This window comes from Epargyreus clarus, unplaced genomic scaffold, assembly GCF_041222505.1.
Source record: "Epargyreus clarus isolate Ecla_fem2 unplaced genomic scaffold, WU_Ecla_fem_2.2 ptg000024l, whole genome shotgun sequence".
Lineage (NCBI taxonomy): Eukaryota > Metazoa > Arthropoda > Insecta > Lepidoptera > Hesperiidae > Epargyreus > Epargyreus clarus.
In genome coordinates this window covers 8,514,881-8,539,238 of record NW_027332231.1, presented here as the reverse complement: position 1 = coordinate 8,539,238, position 24,358 = coordinate 8,514,881, and the positions used below count along the sequence as shown (strand labels likewise).

Below are 24,358 nucleotides of genomic sequence, written 5' to 3'. Positions count from 1 at the left end.
CGCCATTATTCATAAAACAGAGTATATATTATTAATATCATAGATGTACATACTGTCCTTAAAACAAGACTAAAACGGAACAGCAAGTAATAGGCGGATTATTCTGAAAGCGAGTACGAAATAGAGTAGAGCTTTGAAGCTTTCGGCGAACGTTCGCAAATCTCTCTAAAACACTGTAGTCTTACGTTTAATCTCGACAATCATGCGTCTGTTTCGTTCCGCAGCTAAATCCGGTGTCCGGGTGCGTCCGGATTACCCGGCCGTGTCCGGATGACGGTTCGTGATGCCGCATGCCTCCCAGCGATTAGCCCCAGTGCCCTCCTGCGCCCGATCGACGGGTCATGCCCGGATAAATGGAAACGGATAAGTGAAATCATATCGATTCAATGTCATCATGCCTATTTCTATTTCTTTAGCAGATCACATTTGGGTTGTTTGCTGAGTTTATTTACACACACTAATATCCGACTGTTTGTGTTACATTCGTATGTCAATATTTTATGTGTCTAATTTTCTTTTTCAGTGATATACAGAAGAAATATAAAATATTTATGTCACTGTCCATCCGAAACTAAGCAAGTCAGTATTATTAAATAGGCAGGCCCTAATTGAGTTTTATTTGTACCATGCCGTTTATTTCAATTTCGGTTTATGGAATGCTTAACATATGGAGTGCTAAAATGACTTCATACATATTATGAAATAAAATGAAAGAAAGAAACTAATGTTCTCTTGAAACAAGAAGAAATGGAAGATCATTTTTTCTCCTTCAAGTATATATTATTATTTTTAGATTACAATTTAATTAGTTATATTAATACAAAACTAAATAAATTGTCATCCAAAATTAATTCAAAATAAAACACAGAGAAAAAGTTACTGTTTTTTATCGACGAATACTCTCGCCTCAATTCAATAGACATTGAAGACTGAAGAAGGATCTTCTGACGGATAGCACGAGTAATATTTTCATTTACCAGAGTTTGCCTGCCTTTATTTTGGTGTGGCGAGGTAGAAAAAATTGCTCGTGTGGCCGGTCGAAGATTCCTAGCACCTGGCGTCAAGAGCTTCTACTAAAATTGACAAAAATCAAATCAATCAAATCAAAATTGACAAATTGATAATAATCTTAATCTTTTTACCAAACTTATTATTATTTTAGAAGATTACATAAAACATGTTAGCTGCGATAGATATTATAAGGAATTAAAGACGTATGTAAAATGTATTACCAAGTAATCATATCCTTACTAATATTATAAATCCGAAAGTAACTCTGTCTGTCTGTCTGTCTGTCTGTCTGGTTGTCTCTTCTTCACGCCTAAACCACTGAACCGATTTTAATGAAATTTTGTACAAAGATAGTCTGAGACCCAAGAAAGGACATAGGATAGGTTTTATCCCGGAAATCTCACGGGAACGAGAGATGGCGATCTAAGATCGACTAATTGGAGAATCGATCTTTTGGACCCAAAACATCGATTATTTTATTCGATATTAGTAAGGATTGAATCGTAAACTATGCATTTGATCAAGTGATGATCTTTAGCAAAGTTGAAGGTACGAATTTTCAGTTTTATGTACGTTAGTATGTTATATTATTTTCTTTTAAACGCGGGCGAAGCTGCGGGCAAAAACTAGTTTAAAATAAATAGTTGTTTTCTCATATTTAATCATGAATTGTTACGTAGTTATCAATTATATAATACATTGTTTATCTGCTTATCCGTGTCTATAACTAAACCGATTTGCCTAAACTATTTTCCAAATAAATTCACGTATGGCGGGCGTAATTTCAAATTTTATTTGAACTGAGCAAACTAGTTCGACGTCACTTGTTGACCTAGTTGTCCATGCGAAATTAGTTTATCCTGAAAATCGTGTTTGATCAGTAACACGCGCAAATAAGCCGAGATTCCAACGTGAAATCACTGTAATTTCGACGCGCCTGTGATCTTCGTAATAAATGGTACCGACTCGTATGTGGGTAATTGGGTATGTAGGTTATGTCTATCTAATTATTTGGAAATATCGAAAGTGTTACAGTAAAGCAAATAAATATATATTGCTAGCATAACTGTATATGAAGCTCTCACACTTTAGATTCACAGTTGAATCCACTGTTGTATTTGCGACATGGTCTTACGTGTCATTAATATAACATGTATTATATAATTACAAGCATCTAGACACTGAATATAAATCTAAATACATCATTTAAATATGGCCGGAGATATCCAAATGGTTTTTGAAATAGAAATATTAAAAATAAGACTATGATTAAAATAATTTCAATTAAGTTGATATTTTAGGTCAAATTCAAGATTCTATAAGCTTTTAATAAATTTTAATAATATGCTACTAAGTTTTATGGAAGCCGCTTTCCAATAGTACTTACTAAATTTACTCTAATATCTCATAGCTACAATAATAAAATAAAAATGAAGAAAGAAGAACGAAGAAAGAAGAATGAAGAAATTAATTTCCTTAGAGGTCACGTGTATTCTTGGGGAATTAACACACATTATAAGATGTTATTGCTTGAGAATACACGTAGCTGACAAGGAGAAAGTCAACACTTAAAGAAGTTGAGAAGAATGAAGAGCCAAGAAAAGAGGTGTAGGTCATTCGCTTAGTTTCGGTGTGGACAGATGTAATAATTTATTTATTTACATAAAATGCAAACGAGATATTGGTTGAGAAATTAGAAATAATGCACTTAAAATATAATTAAATAACATTTTCAAAAAGTTGTATAAAAGTTAATTCAAATTAAAGATTCGTAATAAGATACTTAGGTGTGTGACGTGTTCGTTTCCTACTTCTATATTATAAAACTCACCATAAAGTTAAATCCTTGATAAAAATATTAGTATCATACGCCGTTAATAATTCAGTTTTGAACATTATTTAATACTACTTTGTTTTTCTACAGAAATGCTTTGGATTCGCCGTGATCACGCTGCCTACGGGAGCGCTCCTACGCACGAATAGTGGAAGAAATAATAAAAGTCGAAAATCGCAATGTCATAATAGGTATAAACCTCGCACACTTGCCTTTCGATTTGTAATTGTAGTGTTGTTTCGGTATAGAATTCTAAGAGATATGACGTAATGCTTGTTCGAATAGATACACGGAACATCGCACGGCGCTGTCTCGTTACTTAACGAAGTAGCCACGGCCTGGTCTTCCTGAGATCTCCATGCATTGCACAAGACACCCGCGGCAGCACGGCTAGTCCAAATTGAGAACGAGAGGCACATACAGAACCTTTGTATAAAGTGCTCAGCACAAGACATGTCGTAAGACGCTTCTTGACGCGTGACAACTATGGTTAATGTTTTACAACTACCCGCCTTTAAGTTACAAGATATAAAAATGTAATCACTTATTAATACTTAATGATATTATTGTTATTGTATCGACAAAAACAATTTTTGATATTATATGTACTTTTTAAGCTTGCCGTAGGGACCATATTTAAATGTTAATAAAAAGAAAATTAATAAAATGTTGTCTACTTACGACGTCTTTATTTTATTAGTTTAATTTTATTAAGTATTATTTATATTTTAATTTTAAACCTTTAGGCTATGTTTAGTTTAGAAATCATTACATTTAATTCCTTTTCTATTCACTTTTCAAAATAACAATAATGGAATAAATAAATATTTTGTATCGCTTAATCTTGTTTTATTTATATGGGATGCCTTAGTAATTAAGTACTAAAGTTTTGGATAAACTTCCGTTTAGAACATACCTCCGATCGATCTGAATTTTGGTACACCTATGGATTTCGACCCGCAGATGAAGAATATCGTACTCAAAACTACATATTTTTTGTTCTATATGTTTGTTGCGTGGACCCAGTTGTTTCAGAGAAATATAGCAGCAAAAAAAATCATTTTTCAGCAATTTGACCTTGAAAATATAATTTGCGGGTATTTTGAGTATGATATTCTTGATTAGGGAGCCAAAATCCATATGTGTACCAAAATTCAGATCGATTGGAGGTATGTTCTAAACGGAAGTACACCCAAAGTTTTCAAAACTTAGTGTTATTACACCAACTACTCCGCTCAATTATAAAACAAAAACACACTTAAAATAATTAAATGAAAAAGGGCTATGTCATTTGCACAATTCAGACGTATCCAGCGACACCTCGTATTAAAATCTCGGCTGCAGAACATGCCAAAGAAACATCCATACATACATACGATCGAAAAACATTACCCTCGGCAGTTACCTGGACTTGATAACATAATTTTCAAAATCTAATCGCAGTGTGCACTAGTTTATGCAATAATCAGTAAATATGAAACTGTTAGCGGATATCTCAAAGAGTTAGCAGTCTAGTCCATCTAGTATTAAGTGTTCATCAAAGCGTATGATATTTAAAGTCACATCGGACAAGGATAGCCTACTTACGAAGGGTCCTTAAGATCAGACATATAAAATTAGGGACTGCTAATAATTATTAAATCAGTAATGATTATAGGTTACTTTACTTCATAATTGGGTTTCCTCTAGTATCGTATAGTATCACCACAAAAAGCTCCTTTCTAAATTCTCTAATGCCAAGAAGTAAACTAATAAATAAATAAAATAAAATTATGTATGCTACCTACTCCTGTGACTCCACGCCACCTGCAGCAGAGCCAAGACTCTTCGCCTCGTATCTTCGTGGAACTGGCCCGCCCGCAAAGACCGACGTGCTTCATCGGACCATTACCAGCTATAATTCTACTTTCCTAATTAGATACTTGATATACATAAGTACCATAGGGCTTTATTTATATCTACAGACATAGAGCGTCTCAGACAAAATAGTATTAGCCTATACAATATGTATAAACATACTTATATCTACTGTATACGACAGGCCGTGACTATCGAAAATATAATTTCGCATGACACATTCTGGGTATGGCTCGGTCAATGCCTATAGATATAATGAACCTTACTATACTAAATAGGAATTTGGTCCTTAAAATGTCTTAGTAATCTTAAGTAGTTTTAATAAGAGTTATCTAAGCACAGATCACTATTTTTTACCCAAAACATATAAAGAAACATATTTATTAAATATATTTAATTAGAAAAAAATGTGTAGGTACTGAAGATTTTGAATGCCTTGTAGTTGCCTTACACTATTATATGAGAATCCTGTTTGAAATCCATTTATACTGAAAAATATATAATCATCATAACTTCTACTTCACGTACCAGAAAAAAGGTTAAAAACAAATAACACACAATTATTGAACGAAAATATTTAATGCAATAAACTAAATCACTGAATGAAAGAGTATGACAATTTCCTGCGCTTCCCATTAAGCATATTCAAAGTAACAAATTAGTTTAGATACGACACAAGATCCTAATAAATATCTATATAGTTCTATATATTTACATTCGCTGTGTAGGCAGCCTTCTTAAACTAAACAATCACCGTTCATAGCGGAATTACCTACAAAAGTTACAGAGACAAGTATTTTATATACTATTTTGCCTCATGAGTACAATAAATTGTACAATTATTTCGTTGTGACTAAAACTTGATGTATTGTAGGCGACAAAGGAAATAATACTACACATAATATATATGTATGTAGCTGATTAGCCCGTATGTGTGAAATATTTCCAAATTTATTGATTGGGAAAAAATCTATTGAAAAGTTAGAAATTTCGTAAGATCTTTATAAAGTTAGAATAAATAATATAAAATACCGTTCGAATCAAAAAAGGGTAGATACTGTTCCTTTTGGGCAATCGGAGATATCCCTGTAGTGCTTACTTAATTTATAGCATCCTCACAATAAAAACACCATTTAAGTGTTACAATTTCAAATTTTAATATTTACTAGTGTCTGTTTTACATCGATCTCTGTCAGGAAAGAAAGCTACATAATATTGTAACAAACATTAGCTCCAAAAACGGTGCATCCAATATACTTTTCAGGATGAAAAATAATTACATTTGTACGATATTTCAATAGATTTGTTCCTGTCTCATACAAGCCTCATTCGCTATTAGGGGCATCTTGTGGAATTCCTATTTCAATCTATAAAGTCGCCAATCTGAGATAAAATAATATCTATACATGATCTATTTTTAAGAAGCATGCTACCAAACAAAGATAACATATCAGTCTAGGAGTTTTTTCGCCTACAACTTTATTATAATTACAAACAGTCAAGATTACCAAAAAACGTTCGTTTTTTTAAATTAAAACAAGCCTTAAATAGTACATACCCTAAAATTCTAGCATTTTCAAAAATATCTTCCATATAGAAGCAGTTTAGTTACCATTTTATTATATGAGACACAATAAGAGGTACTGTAGTACCTAAATGACACTAGAAATAACTAAACTACAAATGCGTTCTGTTCTATCTGCGATCGATAAATGGTATTATTTTATAATTACAAAGGGAGTGAAGGATGTCCACATGATAAGTGGTCACTTCAGGAAATAGGATAGGTGACCTAACTAAGGTCCGATATAGATCCTTTGAGAACTAAATTAGAATGCATCGTATGCCAGCGCGTTCTACCTACCATTCCTTTACACACAAACAACCCATTACTGTCCCAATGATGGGCGAATTGTAGGCCACCTTACGCGTAAATTGCGTAGTAGTATACCACACAACTGCTGTTAGGCTGCTTTAGGCTGACCACACATTGGTTACTATCGCTTGAGCAACTGGTAGCTTTAGAGCAAAGTAGTGGTTGACGCGACTGTTGTCGTACTGCTCGGTGACTATTTAGTAGTACATCTAAAATCTAGGTTGTCGATAGATTTTTCGAATAAAATCTAAAATGTATCATTCGTCAGTCGCTCAAATAACAAATTGGACGCCAGGGACAGATGCCTAAACAACTGTTTGTGGTGATATAAGAACTATTGCTCAAGCGATAGTAGCCAATGGGATGTCAGCTTTAGATGTGTCACTTCAACAAGTCGTATTATTCATCAACACAGCAATGGCCAGCAAGTCTGTTATATAACACAAATTTTATTCTTCCTGAGATGATTAAGAGTAATTAATAACATCTATATAGCATTTATTTTATTATTACATCTAGTTAACGTTACGGCCATTAATAAAGATTATCACCTAAAATGGCGCATTTTAACAGATTGTTATTATATCAAGCAATCAATATATTACAATGTGCAACCCTAATTACAGATTTCTATATAGGAATACCCAAAGTGAATCAACTTTAGATCTGTGATTCGATTGAAATTTTAAAATAATTTGATCGTTAAGTCTTTGCACATTGTAAGGCAAGATACCATATTAACTTCTAGTAACAATAAGATTCAATTAAACATTTAATTCTTAAAAGAATGCCACTTCAAGGTTTCACGAGTTTTAGGATGTATCTATTTATTAAAACAATGCTACTATCAATCATCAGCCTCAGGGGAAGCTCTGGGAGCTAGTTTCGCCGCATCCGTTTTTGCCGTCGGCGGAGGATCGTCATCGGTCAGTTCCACATCTGGATTTCGTCTGCGATCCAAAGTCGGGCTTTCAAAGTCAGCGTTAGGGACACTGACTTCATCAGCGTTAGCACCGCATGGTACGTTTCTACCATTCTCCAGACTGCCAGGACTCGAATTGTCATCGCGGATAACCTTGATATCCCTATCAGATGTTTTTCTTTCGATTTCCTCAATCTTTATTGAACCTTCGTTGCTAAGGTTTGGCGTGTTGCTTTTATCAGAGTTTCTCATCTCTTCTGCAGCATTAGTAGCTACAGCTCTTTCTTCGTTGTCGTTGGCAGAGGTTGTATTAGTGCCAGTTGCAGTAGTTTCAGGGGCATTTGCTCTCGTAGTCACAACATCACCTGTATGCGTTGTATTCGTCTGCGCTGTAGATACAGACGGCGACGTTTGAGTCGTAGATTGAACCGTATTTTGTACGGTCTGCGTAGTGGATTGAGTCGTCGGAGGCGTAGCCTGAGTACCCGTACCTGGTGCGTCGTGGTACGCAGCTCCACTCGCCAGGGCAGCGATGCCCGCCAATCCCATCATTCCGTGATGAGTACGTAAGAGCAGCTGCTGGAGCTGGGCTTGCTGTAGTATCACCGGTAACTCGTAGTGATGGAAGAAGTACAGCATGGAGTGCTGCGAACAAAAAGATAAAACGGATTATGCATAACACCGATAATTGGGTATCGTTCGGGAAACACATCGCAATAAATAAACGTTAAAGAGATAAGCCGGCAATGGGAACGGCGGTGGATAACAACGGTGCTCGTCTGTACAGATATTGCAGACATTATGAGACACGTCCGTCGAACTGAGTGAAACTCCTTTAGACAAATAAATGAGCGACTCGTGACAGTGCCGCAAGTAGTCTTCCCGACTTTATTTATTTATTTCTGGGTCAAAGTTCCCACCCCTGGCGACGCCCTACGTAAGTTTTAATTAAGAAACTTGTGACCGCTCCGACTGAACTTTTATTTGAAATTATATTTTCTGATCCCCTCGTTTTGATTTTTTTTTTCAAATACGAGCGTCGTGTAACGGGTTGCGGGTGCGGATAACTCGGGACACTTTTGTGATTTATTATTGCAGGTTCGCAGCGCGCCGTGGATAATTGAAAGAAATTTGCAACATCCATCAACTTTTGAGTATCAATTCTATACTGACATTCTGTACATGAAATACGGCTTCGTTTTTCTAGTTTTACTATTATAGTATGAATGTAGTTATTGTATCGAATATTACAATTCCGAAAACCGCCGTCACTTAAATGGAATATTGAAAGGATAAATGATACTTAATAGTATCATTTATCCTTGAAACCTTATTATTACATCAGCTTGCTGGCTTGCATCATTATAGTTGTTTCATTTCATTTACACACATTCCCCTAACATTTAAAGTAAAAAGAGCATATGATAAGCAAATAATTTCTTTTTTACTTACTGCATAAATAAAAATTTTCAAGTGATAAAAGTAAGAATATATTATTTTATTAAAAATAAAGTTTTATACTACAGAAGTAGCAAACGATCATATAGCGGCACCGCCGCCCATAAACTGATGGGGGATTGGTATCGATAGGTACCGATAAAATTAAAGTCAGAAACTGTTGTGGCCTTTGGAGTTACCATTCGATTAAAAATTGTGTGCGTAAAAAATAAACTATCATAACTGCTCACTGTTCATGGATGAAAAATAACACATTGTGTTACAGTAATATGGCACAAAATGCAATAAACAATAAATAACTTGTTTTATACAGTGTAACACATAAAGAGATGGTAAGGAATTGATTGCTTAATTATTTTATTCCATCATGTTTACAATCAACAGTATGCATTACCGTGTTTGTAGCTATTCCAAGCTGACCGTATGCTAATATTTGACAAACGGTAATGTGGACCCTCGCACACGTGGTACAACGCTTTTAATTAACGCGAGCTCCCAAATCTGTTCGGCGATCAACAGTACGGCAAATATAAAAAGGATCAAACGTTTAAAAGGTATTTAATGGACAGAGATGATGCCCTTTTATATGTCCATTAAAATCGGCCGCTTTGAGATTTACCTCAAACCCCCTTTGACAGGTGCGCGAATAAAAACCATGGCCTATTTTTATCAATTTTCAGATCGTTTGCAGCAGATTACGCCGTTCCGTCGACGGTTTGTACTGTGAGAGGATATTTCGTTTTGAGAATAGTATCTTGATTCCCACAAAGGGCACGTTGAAAAGGATTTGTGTCTGTGTAGTCTTGCATTGAATTTTCGTAGTACAAGGGCGCTTAAGCTGTGAACCGCTCACCGAGTGCAGGTGGGAAATGCGATGCAGACGTGAAGTGTGGTAGCTGAGGAGCGGTTTCAAAGTCTCCTTATCCCTTCAAAGGCGACCGACCACCCTTTGTTACGCACTAGTACATACATTTTTCAGCTACGAATTTATCTCGAACACTTTACGGCCGGCGCGTTGATTATGCGAAGACGGTAGAGAATTCCGACGAAAATAAAGTTATTTTGATTTAAAATGCAAAGAAAAAACAGCGGACAGCGGCGCGCGGGCCTTCCCTTCCTCGAAAGACATTTTTCCTCCGAAAAAAATCCCTATTCATTTAACTAATCCTGACGCAGACAAAGAGACTGTGCTTGCGAATTAGAAACGCAAATATTATTTTTTTTGATACTTGAATTACGTTTGATAGCTTGTTTTAATATCATTTAATTAAAGAGATCCCTCCGAACGCTTATTAATTTTTGATACTGAAAGCTCGACATGCCGTATCACCGGAACAACTAATAAAGTTAAAATTACAATTCACATTTCACAAATTCAAATTTTCATGGCATATAATTAAATATGGACAGATTAGGAATGTGATGAAGTCACACCAGAATGTTTGCAAAATATGGGAGAAAAACTAATATCGGTTTATTAATATACTCTAAGAGATTATAAAGAACAATATTACACTATATTTATATTTAAAAAAAAAAACTATTATATCTGGAATAAACTATAAGGTGAACTATGAGCGAGATATGAAAATAGCTCATTTCAAGTAAAATATTCTCCATAAACTGAGTATCAGTCGGCCTGAAGATCTAACTATAATTTGCCAGATATCTAAAAGATTAGGGTCTTCGCGTTCCAACATGGCAGCTGCCTTGTTGATTTAGGACTTTGTAGAAATTACACGAACAATCTATTATAGTAATGTATCTACCGCCAACGGGTACGCAACTCAATACATTACTTAGCATTCGTTTGTCATTAACATTTTGACTAGATTACAAAGTTATTTTAGGAATATATTAATTTATTACCGTAGTTAATATCAAAATCATCACTGCAAATATTCAGGTTGATTTGTTTGTTTTTCATTTTTTGTAAGAGATTACGCAAGTAAATAATGAAGTTTTTTTTTAAAGAATAGAAAACGTAAAATTAGTTTTCAAAAATACATTCCTCGGAGGGTTGCCTACCTGACAAATGTATTATATAATTAACGCCTATCATTCATAATAATCAATTCATTAAATTTTTGTTTACTAAATATCGAAATTTGAAATGTATAATCGGCAGCAGTTGTCAAATTACCATCATTGGGAGGCGAAACGTTGGTTTATTGTACTCGTATTAATAAACGAACTAATAATAGAACTAAAAATTGTCATATGAAGTCGGATGGGTTCATTTTGCATAATTTATTGTTATGACAGTCCACAAATGTAAATAGAATGGCTTCTTCTACGTATTATTGCAATTTGTCCCTGTAGTTCCGGGACTAGAATAGGGCTACGGTATCCCTTGCCTGTCGTAGGAGGCGACTAAGTGGGCTTCCAGGGTTGCAGGCGGCAAGAGTGGGAGCTCGAAACGTCCAGCAAGCGACCCCGGGAAGGACAACGGTATGTGTGGTCGCATACCGTCGTAAACACTACATGGTGTGGGAGGAGCGAAAACTGCTCCCCCAGGGTAAAGCCCGTTGGGCATCGCGCTTGGAGGGCTCCGGTTGTGTTCCGTTGGAGATCCCGGAGTTCTTAGTGTGGTAAAAATCCCACATAACCCGGCGTCGCTCCCACGTCGGGTACCTTTTTGAAGGTTCCCCCTCGAGAAAAAAAAAAGAAAAGGTATTATTGTAATTATGCCGTGGTAGGTAATTAATGTACTTTTATTTTTTCGAGTTATTTATTTACGAGTTTAACGTTCAGTTTTCTAGGCTCTAGGCTTTGCTTGGATCTTTGTAGAATATCGCATATTTAGTATATCTTATTCAATCTCTTTGAGCGACCTTCAACTGAAATGTAGTACAAATCCCTCTTGACGTAAACTCAGCACGTTGCGGAGGGAACTGGTTTAAGTGTACTTGAAAGAGAATTTGTATTCATATACGAATACTGCGGCTCTTCTCATACTAAGTATTAGGATGTTAGCAACAGTTGTTGCTAGTTTTTAGGGTTCCGTACCCAAAGGATAAAAACGGAACTATTCCTAAGACTTCACTGTCTGTCCGTCTGTCACATGGCTCTATATTTCGAAGCGTAATAGATAGAGACTTGAAATACTTACGGAGGATGCATAACGGTGGCCGCTATAACAACAAATACTAAAAATAAAAAGAAAGTTGAATACAAAAAGGGGTCCCCATACATCAAACTGCTATTCGATATTTTTCCAACTTAATAATAATAATAGTTATAATAATAATAATCCAACTAACAACAACCGTTATAGGTAGACAGTTCAAATTTTCACAATGTGTGTACTTCAATGGCTACTATAATAACAAACAGTAGACATTTAAAAAAAAATGAATGTTTGGTTGTACAGAACCCTCCAGGTGCGGGTTTGTCTTACACTTGGCCAAATATTACCCTATCAACGTACGTATATTTGTTCTTTATGGCTCTAGAGACAAAACGCATGGATCGATTATGATGATTCTTACGTCAGTCGTTTTGTCTTAGTTTTGCAAATCACTAAATACATGATAGTAATCTAATTTAATTATGGCGAAAACCTGACGCCATATTGTGAAAAATAAAATGATAGAACTCTACTCCTATCTGGGGATGATTGCAGAAGTCCATGAGAGACAGTAGCCACTTAAATGGACAGCATTATTTTAGTGGTACTTTTGTAATATAAACTAAAAACTTAAAGTTTATCATTATCGGTTGCAGTCCGTTTATGATTTTTAAACGTATTTTGATAATGCCTAGTATAGTATATAATAATTAAACTATACGTACATCAGACTGTATTCCGGTAATAATATGTAAACATAATGTCTAATTTGTAATTTCATACAGCGTCTCGTTAAAATAATTTACTGAACACAGCGCGAGACATTCGCAGCTCAGTAGAGGGGAGTAGGCTCCGTCGGATTACACGAAACGTTGAAGGGGGACGTCGAAAAACAAGAAGGCTCCTTGGAATGCAAAGTGGGGGCTTATCTTATAATCATCGAGCGCGTCAAGTTATTAATAAAAATCATATTTCACGAGGTCGCCCGCCACGGCACCGGGCCGGCGACGCGCCGCGCATAACATCTAGCCACGGTACCCGGTACAAACTCTCGAACACATTAATTTAAACCCGGAACAACTTGTTGACGTGGTTTAGTATTAATTCAATTATTTGGGAGTGTTGATTTTTGTATACAAAGGGCTGGTTTAAATGTCAGAAATAGGTAACGTGAATAATAAATTATATTTGAAGGCAAGATGACGTCTTGCAGAGAAGTTTTCCAAACTAAGATCCTTTTTTAAGCAATAATTCATCATAGTTGTATTCTACTATTCATTTTTTTTGATACAATACAATAATAACCATACAAAAATTCGCTATGCTTATTAAATCTTAGATATTTAATTGTCGTTGGGAAAGCATCAAAGATAATGTAAGAAAAAGTAAACTATTGGGTTGTTCGGAAAGAAATTTCGTTTTTTCCCGATGGAGGATTTAATTGTATTTTTTCACAGCTAACTTCACACTTAAGTCGCCTTGTCATTATATGTTTTTACAGCTGATATAGCAAGGTTTGTGTGTGAATTAATTCAATTGATTTTATGCAATAGTTCTTCGTGGGTGCTATTTTAAATAAGGAGAGCAATAAGCAGCACTTTCGTCATATTTTACTTTCTTACTATAGAAAAGGTAAAAATACTGTTCAAGTCAGAAAAAAATAACTAATGGGTATGGAGAAGACGTGTTGTCAGTACGCCAGTGGCAGAACTGGTTTACAAAATTTAGATCCGGCAATTTTGAAGTCAAAGATGCACCACGTTCTGGTAGGCCGATTAAGGCTGATAAAGGCATTAGTTAATGCAAACCGGCCAATAACAATACGTGAGATCGGCCAGAGTTTAAATTTATAGAAATAAACCGTTTATAACCACTTGAAAGGCCTGGATTTAAGCTTGAAGTTCGATATACGAGACCCCGATTTCTCACGATGAAAAATTTGCGTAGTCGCGTTGACGTCTATGATCTGCTCCCGAAACGTCACGAAAATGATCCATTTTTGAAGCGAATAAGTTACTCTACCACACCTACCATATTCTCTATATCTGGCGCCTTCAGATTATTATTTTTTCCGATCACTGTAATATGTTTTGGACAGTAAAACCTTTACTTGAAATAAAGAGGTCAAAAATCACCTGCAACAGTTTTTTGCAGAATCAACCAAACAAATTAAGAACGTGGAATCACGCTTCTACCAGAATGATGGCTTAAGGTGTTGGGCCAAAATGGCCAATATATAATTTTATAAAATATTTATTCATTATACGAAAATTGTCGTTCACTTTCACAAAAATAAACGAAATGACTTTCCGAACAACCCAATAGTAAGTAATATGCAGAAAATATATTATTAAATTGTGTTATACGAAAGGTCTTGATAATGTGCTCAGACATTAAATGGCATTTTGGAAATATTATTGGCAGAGGGTTCACGTTTTAGACGCAGTACTACGATCTTTAAACTTACAACAATCGTTTTGCGAAATAACTAGATTAAAAGCAATATCTTACAAATCGATTTAAGATGACTGCGTAACTAATTATAAATGAAATAAAAAGTTTCCATCTTTATGCAGATGATTTGCAGCTATACCGTCATTTCACTGTACTTAACGCCGTTAGTGAAAATTAACATATTAAATAATGATCTCTCTCGGATAAGTGAATGGGCTAAAGGTTTTGGTATTTTGGTAAATCCCAAAAAATCGCAAGCAATTATTGTTGGTAGTAGGTACCACCGAAACTTACTGAATTTTAGTACTTTACCAACAATAATTATTGATGGCGTTCCAATCCCATTATCCAACACAGTAAAAAACCTTGGTGTTGTTTTGGATGTCAATTTATCTTGGGATTCACACGTGCGAGAAGTAAGTCGCAAGGTCCACTTTTCTTTACACTCGCTTAAATGTCTTCAAGGTTTCTTGCCCTTTAAAACAAAAAATTCTCTAACTCAAACTCTTATTCAGCCGATTACGCGGACGCTTGCTATTTGGATGCCACAGAGGAGCTATTAAATAAACTTGAGCGCTTGCAAAATCTCTGCATTAGATTCATCTTTGGTTTAAGAAAGTTCGATCGCGTTTCCCATTTTTGCAAGGATCTCAAGTGGCTCCCAATCCGTTTTCGTAGGAATACTCGTATCCTCTGTCTCCTTTATAATATCCTGAAAAGTCCATCCTCTCCCTCCTATCTGAAACACCGTTTTTCATGAAGAAATTCCAGGTTGGAATAAGTAGTCCTTTGTACTACATTTCTTTTTAATGCTCTATTTCTTTTTCATGTTCTGTGTACACAAAGTTGTAAAATAAATCATTTTGAAACGTACTCATTTTGAAGACCTATACAAAGATATTCTTCACCCTTACGTGCACTTGATTATTTTTATTCTTCTTAGAATACATCAACACGCTTTATCATTTTCGACACGTTCATTAAACCACTTTTATAGAAATTCATATCATTTGTCTACTAGAGCCTAAAAACAAATTTTGTACTCAAATAAAAAAAAAACTAAAAACATCCTTACATACACAGACACAGACGATCATCGTTTCTAATTTCAATAAGTCAAATCGCTTCGGGCAACAAAAATTGCCTTTAAAGTGGACAATGGTAGTGAATACAAATTGCATCCGTCCTCTAGCGTGTTATTAACTTCCGAACAGGACGGCCACCGGAAATCGAGCCCCGTCCCTTCCTGTTGGACGCTCTCTGTAGTCTCTACCACTCTACTTTTGATTTATATTGTTATCGACTATTTATTACACGACTATTTTATACTAAGCTTCCTTCATTCTGCTTACGAGATCTATCAAGTCCCTTATTTTAGATGCAATTTCTGGTTTATCGAATTTCCGACAGGATTCTGAAATATTTTCGGAATAACACATACACCTAAATTACACTCTGAAAAGTCCATTATCGGCTAATAAATCTTTAATTCAATTCGATTTAGTAGTTTTATGACGATTAGTTCGGACGAAGAAAAAAATTGTTAATGTTTTTGTAACGTAGGAATAATCTTAAGAGACGAAATAAAAACTTTTTCTTCAATACAAAATCACAGAAAGATACTGCAATCTCATTTTATTATATCAAAGAAACTTCAATTTTATTATAGTCAAAACAACTTCATTATTTTTTTGTGCGAGAATTTCTAAATTTGTGAGAGAATCTTGAAATAGAGGAAATATTATCTTCGTAATATGAGAGGCTGTCTATAATCACATCCTGTTATTGTTTCAAGAGGATGTCCGCCCCTACTGCCAATGAGTTGTTTTTGATAAGATGTTGGTACTAATTACGTCCTATCCTGATTTATTGGACTAAAACTAATCGCATCCTGTATATGATCACATCCTGTGTTATTGGATAAACAGGATGTTATGACTGTCGTTCATTGTATAAAAATATTGTTATAATTAAGAAAGGTCATTATTTGATATTTGGTCAAAGATGTTGATGCTAATTACGTCCTATTCTGATTTATTGGTGTAAAACTAATCGCGTCCTGTCTATGATCACATCCTGTCGCAATTATTGGATAAACAGGATGTTGTGACGTTCGTTTACTGTAAAAAAATATTCTTCTAATTAAAAAAGGTCATTATTTATATCGATGCTCTTTGGCATATTTAAAATAAATATTTGATTATTTTCTATGTCTCGTTAAAAAAGTGCTAAGTAAAGATTTATATTTCTCGTTCAATTATTATTGATAAACCTCTTTTCGATTTTCTTTGAGCAATCATATGGAAAATTTAAAGAAAAAGGTGATTCTCGAGTGTGCGAGAGGTGATCACTGATTTATATATTTGCAGCCTAACACATTCTTCAAAAAATTGCCTATCGAATTTAGCAATCGATCTATTTTAATCAGACACTTTGAATCGAAACGCGATTCAAAGTGTTTTTAGATTTATAATATTAGTATATAGTTTTAATATGGAATCAAAAATGCTCAATGCGATTATCAAGATTTACCGCAACACTACTTTCTCAACAAAATAATCCACTCTCCATAACCGAAGTGAAACTAAACAAGCTAATAACTGCTTTATGGTCCGCCCGCTGACCGGCCACGCTGCGTGCCGGGGCGTGCCCGCGGCGTTCCCGTCATCAAAGCGCTCTGCACAGGACATTAAATATGCTCCTAATGAGTTATCATACGAGCACGGCGAAATGAGACCCGTGTACGTTGAATTCTGTGTTTTGATTGCACGTTATTAAAATTGTGTATTGAAATCGTTCTTTAATCATACGGTTTATATATAAGTGGAATGGATAATACTGGTGTTTACTAACTGTCAATACTTCAATTTGGTTTTAAAGTCTAGCAGACCTATTTTTTAAAATGAAGTCCATTCTTTTAGCATTTAATTTCCGGTACTTTGTATTTTTCAAGTCATAATAATAACAATAAAATGTATTATATTGAAAATATAGCCAAAGGTCGTTCATAACTTTAAGCCTCTTACGCACATCCTTTACGTTGTTTATTTTTTTACTGAATTATTTATTTATTACATAACCAAAATATTCTGATACAATCTTACCCAAGTTACATAAGAATACACCTGTCTTTTTGTACTTACTTGAATGAAAAGCCAGGAGGTGACGAGCGCCAGACTGCTGTACTGTCCATTGAAGCGGTAGTGGTACGCGTAGAACGAGAAGTGGTACAGGTAGAAGAATCTGTTGGCAAAGAAAATTATACATAATTATATTGGATACTTTAACAGCTCTGTATGTGTAAGTTGATCGAATTTATATAGGCTTGACTGTGGTGGTACCACCGCTATACATATATAATGTCTTCAAATTAATTCGCGCCATCATCATTTGTGCGCTTAATGCTTATTTTAATAATTTAGTGATATACCTAGTTGTAATAAAAGTCATATAAATTTGGTCTTTAGAGGATTATTTGTATTCCGGCTTAAAATTAAACATAAGGCGTGGGCCCGTCGTCTATTACTTTTGTTACAAAATACAAATTATTTGAAAAAACCATGCCGAACAAAACTTTATTTAAAGATTTATATACCCCCTTCTTCCATAATAAAAATGCTGATTATGTTCAAACATATACACGTTAATTTTAACAAAAAATATCAATATAATCGTAAGTTAATTCGGGCTCAAACAAGCGAGAAAAGAGAAAAGGTCGTGAGGTCGCTATCTCTAAATAACCACTGACGCTAACAATTTTAAGACACAGACCGTATACGAGTTAGTAATATAAGTTAGTTGTAGTGGAAACGAGTATCTGCGGAGTCGGTGGGCGGCATCAGTTACATCATATTGGTCCTCTATCGGACCCACCCCCTTCCGTTGGCGCTGTACTTTGCAGATATGTTACAATGTAGGTGCCAACTATGCGACATTTCAAACTAAAATAGCGTCTTATTTGTTTTCTGAAAAAGTTATTTAATTAACAAATTGATTGACTGATTCATCACTCAGTTCTTCTATTGTGTTCCATAACGATTTCTAACTTATAAAAAATAAAACCTTTGATTGATCACGTATTTTTTACCCGACTGCCAAGGAAGGGTTATGTTTTTCGCGCGTATCTTGTATGTTTGTCTTTCTTTATTTGATCCGATCTAACAAACGGCTGGATGAATTTCAACAGTTAAGGTGTTATTATATTTGTCTTAATGACCCGAGTGTCCTTAGATAGGTGTTACTAAAAAAAAATCAAAATGGCGGATTTTTGGCGCGAAATAGTAACACATTTAAAAAAATAAATTAACCGAACTTATCGAGTAGGGTACCAAATGAAAGGAAATTAAACGGAGATTATAAAAACATAATTGTATATATATAAAACAGCAAGGTGACTGACTGACTAACTAAATGACTTTTTCAGTTTTCAGAAATCAACGTACAGCCTAAACCAAGGACCTTACAGTTCTGAAATTTTGCACATAGGTTCTCCATATAGCGTGAATAAGTACTAAGAAAGGCCTTTTGGAAATTCTACCCTTAAGAGGGTAAAATAGGGGAAAACAGTTTTTTTGAAATCCTTTAATTTTGAAGCAACTACTATAAAATTTTGTATTTGGCTTTCTGAATAGAAACAAGGACGCACTTATTTACCCCCCTCCGAAAAATCAACCTCGTAGAGGGTAAAATAAGGGTTAAAAGTTCATTTGAACATTCGTCAATTTTGAAGCAAACACTGTGAAATTTTGTATCAGGCTTGTTGGATAAAAATAATGAAATGCCTATTTCACTGCTTTTGGAAATTCTAATTCAGCCTTTTTGGTGCAGTCGGGTTTTTGATTTTTTAAATTAATTACTTGTTATAATATTGAAGTAAAGTCAAGTTGTCGCAAACGAGCTTGAAGTCCACCAGATGGTAAGTGGCACTAGCGCCCATGGACATATATAATCAACTCTACATAGAACAAAGGTTCAACCTAAACCTAATAATAGATTGCTTTCGCGATCAATTTCTTTAGGACAAGAAGATGCTCCTATTCTTATTGATTGTCCTTTTAGTGAGCTTTAAATTTTTTCACATACATCAGCCAGACAAAAGAAAGCATCGACATACGTCCATAAGAGCCACAGAACGGTTTCCATTCAGCGAGGAGCCTATCACTGTCTCGTCTATTTCTATTTTTATTTTTTATTTCCATTATTAGGTTCGTAATGACAAGAAGATGCTTCTATTATATTAATAACTGTTAATTGTCCCTTTCAGCGTACTTCAAAAATGCTTCACATACGTCAGGAGTACAAAAGAAAGCATCGACACACGACCGTGCGAGCCACAAAACAGCTTCCATTCAGCGAGGAGCCAAACACACTGTCTATTTCTATTCTCATTTTCGCCATTAAAATCAGTAGGACAAGAATATGCTTCATTATTAATTGTTCCCTTCAGCGTACTTTAAAAATTTTTCACATACGTTAGCAAAACAAAAGAAAGCATCGACACACGCCCGTGCGAGCCACAAAAAAGCTTCCATTCAGCGAGGAGCCAAACACACTGTCTATTTCTATTCTCATTTTCGCCATTAAAATCATTAGGACAAGAATATGCTTCATTATTAATTGTTCCCTTCAGCGTACTTTAAAAATTTTTCACATACGTTAGCAAAACAAAAGAAAGCATCGACACACGCCCGTGCGAGCCACAAAACAGGTTCCATTCAGCGAGGAGCCAATCGCACTGTCTCATCTATTTCTATTTCTCGTTTTCGCCATTAGGTTCGTTATGTGCTTATTTCGGTGGATAAATTCACAACGCGAGGCGAACAAGCGAGCCCGGAAAAGGGGAAACGTCACCTCGTTATCTGAAAAGGTTGCAATTTTATTTGAAATCGATATTCACTGAGATACATATTTTTCTTCGTTGCCAAATGGCATGTTTTTTATAATATAGCAATAGCAAACGAGCTTGCGGTACACCTGGTGATAAGTGGTCAATGCCACCCATAAACATCTATTATCAATCCCGGATAAGATTTCTTTCTAAGATCGGCTTCAGATGCGATGTTACCCAGTGAGTAATAAGTTGGAATTCCTCGGATAAATATGTCCCCATTACCTCTCCCTATAAAACAGAACACGGCAGCCTCTAGAGTTTAAACACAATGGGGTCTACCACCTTCAAACCACCACAACTTGAGATCGCAACAGCATACAATTTTCAGGTACATATATATATTTCCGTAGTATGTTTTCTAAAATCATTAAACCGAGAGATTATATTTTAAAAAGCATTTAATTCAGAAGTGCGGTCCTGCGATCTTCACATTGAAAAGCCGAAAGCACTACCCTATCACTAATGTACAGTTGTAATGTATTGTTTTATTAGTATATAAACATCTCAAGTTAGTTTTGCTAAAATCTTTCTAAAACCATTGGTACTAAGAATCGATTATCGGATGTAATTTGTAAAAACATCTACAAAGACAAGGCAAGGGGGCCTGAACGTCGTTCTTCCGACAATTTCACGGACAAGTCGCTTTCGGAATATTTTATTGTACTTTCACACTGGCGTTTTGTAATATTATAGTAAAGCAATGAAAGAAAGAACAAGGTTTTTTGTAGAAATTGTAGAAACATATCTTACATGGACTACAATTAACAGGACAAATATAGCCTAAAATATTAACATACAATAATACACAGAGGGAAAGAGAGATAAACATGAATAACAGAGACAGCATAGTACATAACGTACAAGTATTTAAAAAATTGACTTCCAATCGCCCAATTGATATAAGATAAATCGTATCCTTAATAAGCTACAAATAGCATTAAAACAGGTTACAATATGATCTTTCATGATTTTAGTCTAAATTAAAGTTTGTCTTGAATAGATAAATTACCGAAACGATATATCTCTAGTAACACATTTCTATTAAAATATGTACAGACATTGTTGACAGGGTTGTATTGCGGAGTTGTCCCAGCAATACGGCACGAGTAGTCCTACAGAGATTGTACAATGTACCTTTCGTATACGCTCGTAAATCCTCAGTATGAAAGTGCCATTAAGAAACCGACAAACACGTTTTGAGGTGATTCCTGTCCAGTCGAGAGCGCTAAAGCGTACAGCATTGACGCACTTCAAACGGGAACACTACATTAAACATACATGTTAGGAAAGAGCGGCGTTTTCTTAATGTTATTTCGTACATAAATATTTTATGGGCCGCCGGCGCTTACTTTAATAGAAATGTAAATGACGCAGCTGTCCGACGGAGGGCGGATGTAAAGCTTTGGTTGATCTCCGTTAATACTGTTCACACCTTAGAGGAAGTGCCATTTTTTGATGTTTAACCCTATACTTGGCAGAGAATTTTATCCTAAAAAAATTATACTTTTGCTACTTCCCTGCGTTAATTGGGTTATAAGGATATTAGGAAAAATAAAATAAAAAATCTCTGAATTTCAGTTTTCAGAATATAGTATGTGTCTTTAAGTGCACACTGCCAGGTTCACGAGAAAAAAAATGTGTCTTTAAATGCACACCGCCAAGTACTCACTAAACTAAGAAATAATTAAAAAATATAAAAAATATCATACATTTTGAAAATACTAAAGATAAAAGTCTCGGAAGTTATGACATGTCAACAAGTTTTGAGATATTTTAGTTGAGTTGAGAGATTAGAAGACCTCCTCCCAAAAAAACACAGTTCCCACATAAAGCGACTCGAAACTTGTTGAGTGGCAATAATTTTTGTTTACCGCTGTTCCCATGACGAAACAGCAACCAGGAATTACAATCGAAGATGTCCAGGATCTGTGAGGACAATACTAACAATGGCCTATCACATTTGTACGCTATAAAGCGACTTGTCTGTTTAGACCTGCATCCATGTTTCCGTTAGAATATTGCATTAAATTTAAGCATATGATTGGACTTTATTCCACTTGTTTGAAGGATGTGGTAAGAAGATATACTTTTCTGAGGCATTCCAGCTTAGTCTTCAGGGCTAGTGGCGCATCTATAGCCGACCTCAAGTGGGAATTTGGTCTTATCTGGGATTGATATTGCAGATGTTCTGGAATCATCATTATTGGAGATGTTTACATTTTTGACAGAAGACGCTATTGATTGGACAGGACTTGAGTTCAGGGACGTCTTTATGAGACCTAGACATCTGGAATTCATCTTTCTAGGGATTTGCTGGATTCTACATCCGATTTAATTACGCAATTTAGACACCAAAGCTAGAATTTTTCGGCCTCCAGTTATCTGATAAAAATATTGCTAGCTATGGACTGGGAATTTAGTGGAAACGGGGAAATATTAATTTCAGTCATGAATTATAAAAAAAAAACTCTATCTGAACTTTGTTCACCCAACCCCCTACCTTATGTGCAGAACCTTAGTATATAGTAGCAAAGTTGGCAGTGTGCATTTAAAGACACAATATTGACAAACAGTAATATTGTATGTCGTTGGCAGTGTGCATTTTAATGCACACATAACAAAAGTCATGAATTACTATATATTCAAAACATTATATCTAAAAAAAATATCACCAAAACATTGCATAAAGCTTGCAGAAAGTAAGATTATATAAATTTCGTACATATAACTTAATTTCATTCAGATAAAATAAGATTCTTAGAGAGCGTTGCGCAAGCGCTGAATGACGGCTCGCTATTTTGTTTACCATTTACAATGTGTGAACGAGACAGATATTGATTTCATTTTCTGACATAAAGAAACGTTTGCTAATTCGCTTTCAGTTGTTATTAGTAAGATTCGATGTCGCATTATCCGAAAAAAAAAATCTGATTCTAATGTGCATTTAAGTGCACAATGTCAAGTATAGGGTTAACAATATTTTTTTTTATAATTCAGACGTACCAAAAGTGCGTTCATTTTACCAAATAGTAAGTGCCAGATAATATAAGACTCTTATCAGAGATTGGCTATAGAAGTGTTGCTACCTCTGAGAACTAAGTTGGACCACTTCGGATAATTATGTGTCCATGAAAAACACGGCAAAAAGGTGTGGCGGTTGTCTCTACAGTTGAACTATCCTAGAAGTTGTTAAGTCTAGAAGCACTCTTTAAAGAAGAATGTGCAAGCATTTCTTTCAAGTAATCGTAAAAATGCGTTGAAATATTATTCATGCTATGGAATTGCGCCCTTGTCAGTCGCTATAATGTTATAATCAAAACAGACTGACACCGAAATACTCTGTAACTTTAAACGGGTCGACAGGGACTTAAAACCAAACCAGACTTTAAAACCAAAGGGCATTTATATAATCAGTCGTAATCATTACACCGTAATTTAAAACTGTAACCGTTCCAAACTACACTGTAATATTAAATAATCGTTCATACATTCATGTTTTAGGATTGCGCACTTGTCTCTATAATGAGATAATCAAGACGGACTGACGCCGCATTACTGGTGACGTTAAACCTGCCGACAATGACTTCTTAAGGTCAAATCTTCATTATATCATCAGTTAGAATCACTAACTGAACTACTGAACAATGGTAACTATATAAATAATGCGTGGAATATTCAAAAATAGCTTGTTCTAAATTATAGAACTGCGCACTTGTCAGTCTCTATAATGCGATAATCAAGGCAGACTGACGCCGCAACACTAGTGAAATTAAACGCGCCGACAAGGACCTCTTAAAGCCAAAGCTGTATTATATCGTGAGTTTTCGTCTGCGGCTCCTACCGCAGTTAAAAATTGAATATATCTGAAAGTTACACATAATGCTCAGTCAAAGCTGAATTTTGGTTCCACATTTTTTTCAGATATTTATATAAAAAAAAAGGAAATTATAAAAATGTTATTCAAGTTTTAATGGCTGAGGATACGT

General features: G+C 35.1%; 1 protein-coding gene across 2 annotated transcripts in view; it reads right to left on the bottom strand.

Annotated features, from left to right (window-relative positions):
* Nucleotides 1-5,262: 5,262 nt before the first annotated feature.
* The window catches only part of LOC140752056 (membralin), a 141,506-nt gene continuing 122,410 nt past the window's right edge, over nt 5,263-24,358 (bottom strand). For both annotated transcript variants that reach the window (XM_073086202.1, XM_073086201.1), the window contains exons 10-11: nt 17,626-17,725; nt 5,263-8,145 (exon numbers count right to left, since the gene is read on the bottom strand). In XM_073086202.1, the coding sequence (XP_072942303.1) occupies nt 7,426-8,145; nt 17,626-17,725 (820 nt within the window). In that variant the 3' untranslated portion in view covers nt 5,263-7,425. The remainder of the gene's footprint in view (nt 8,146-17,625; nt 17,726-24,358) is intronic.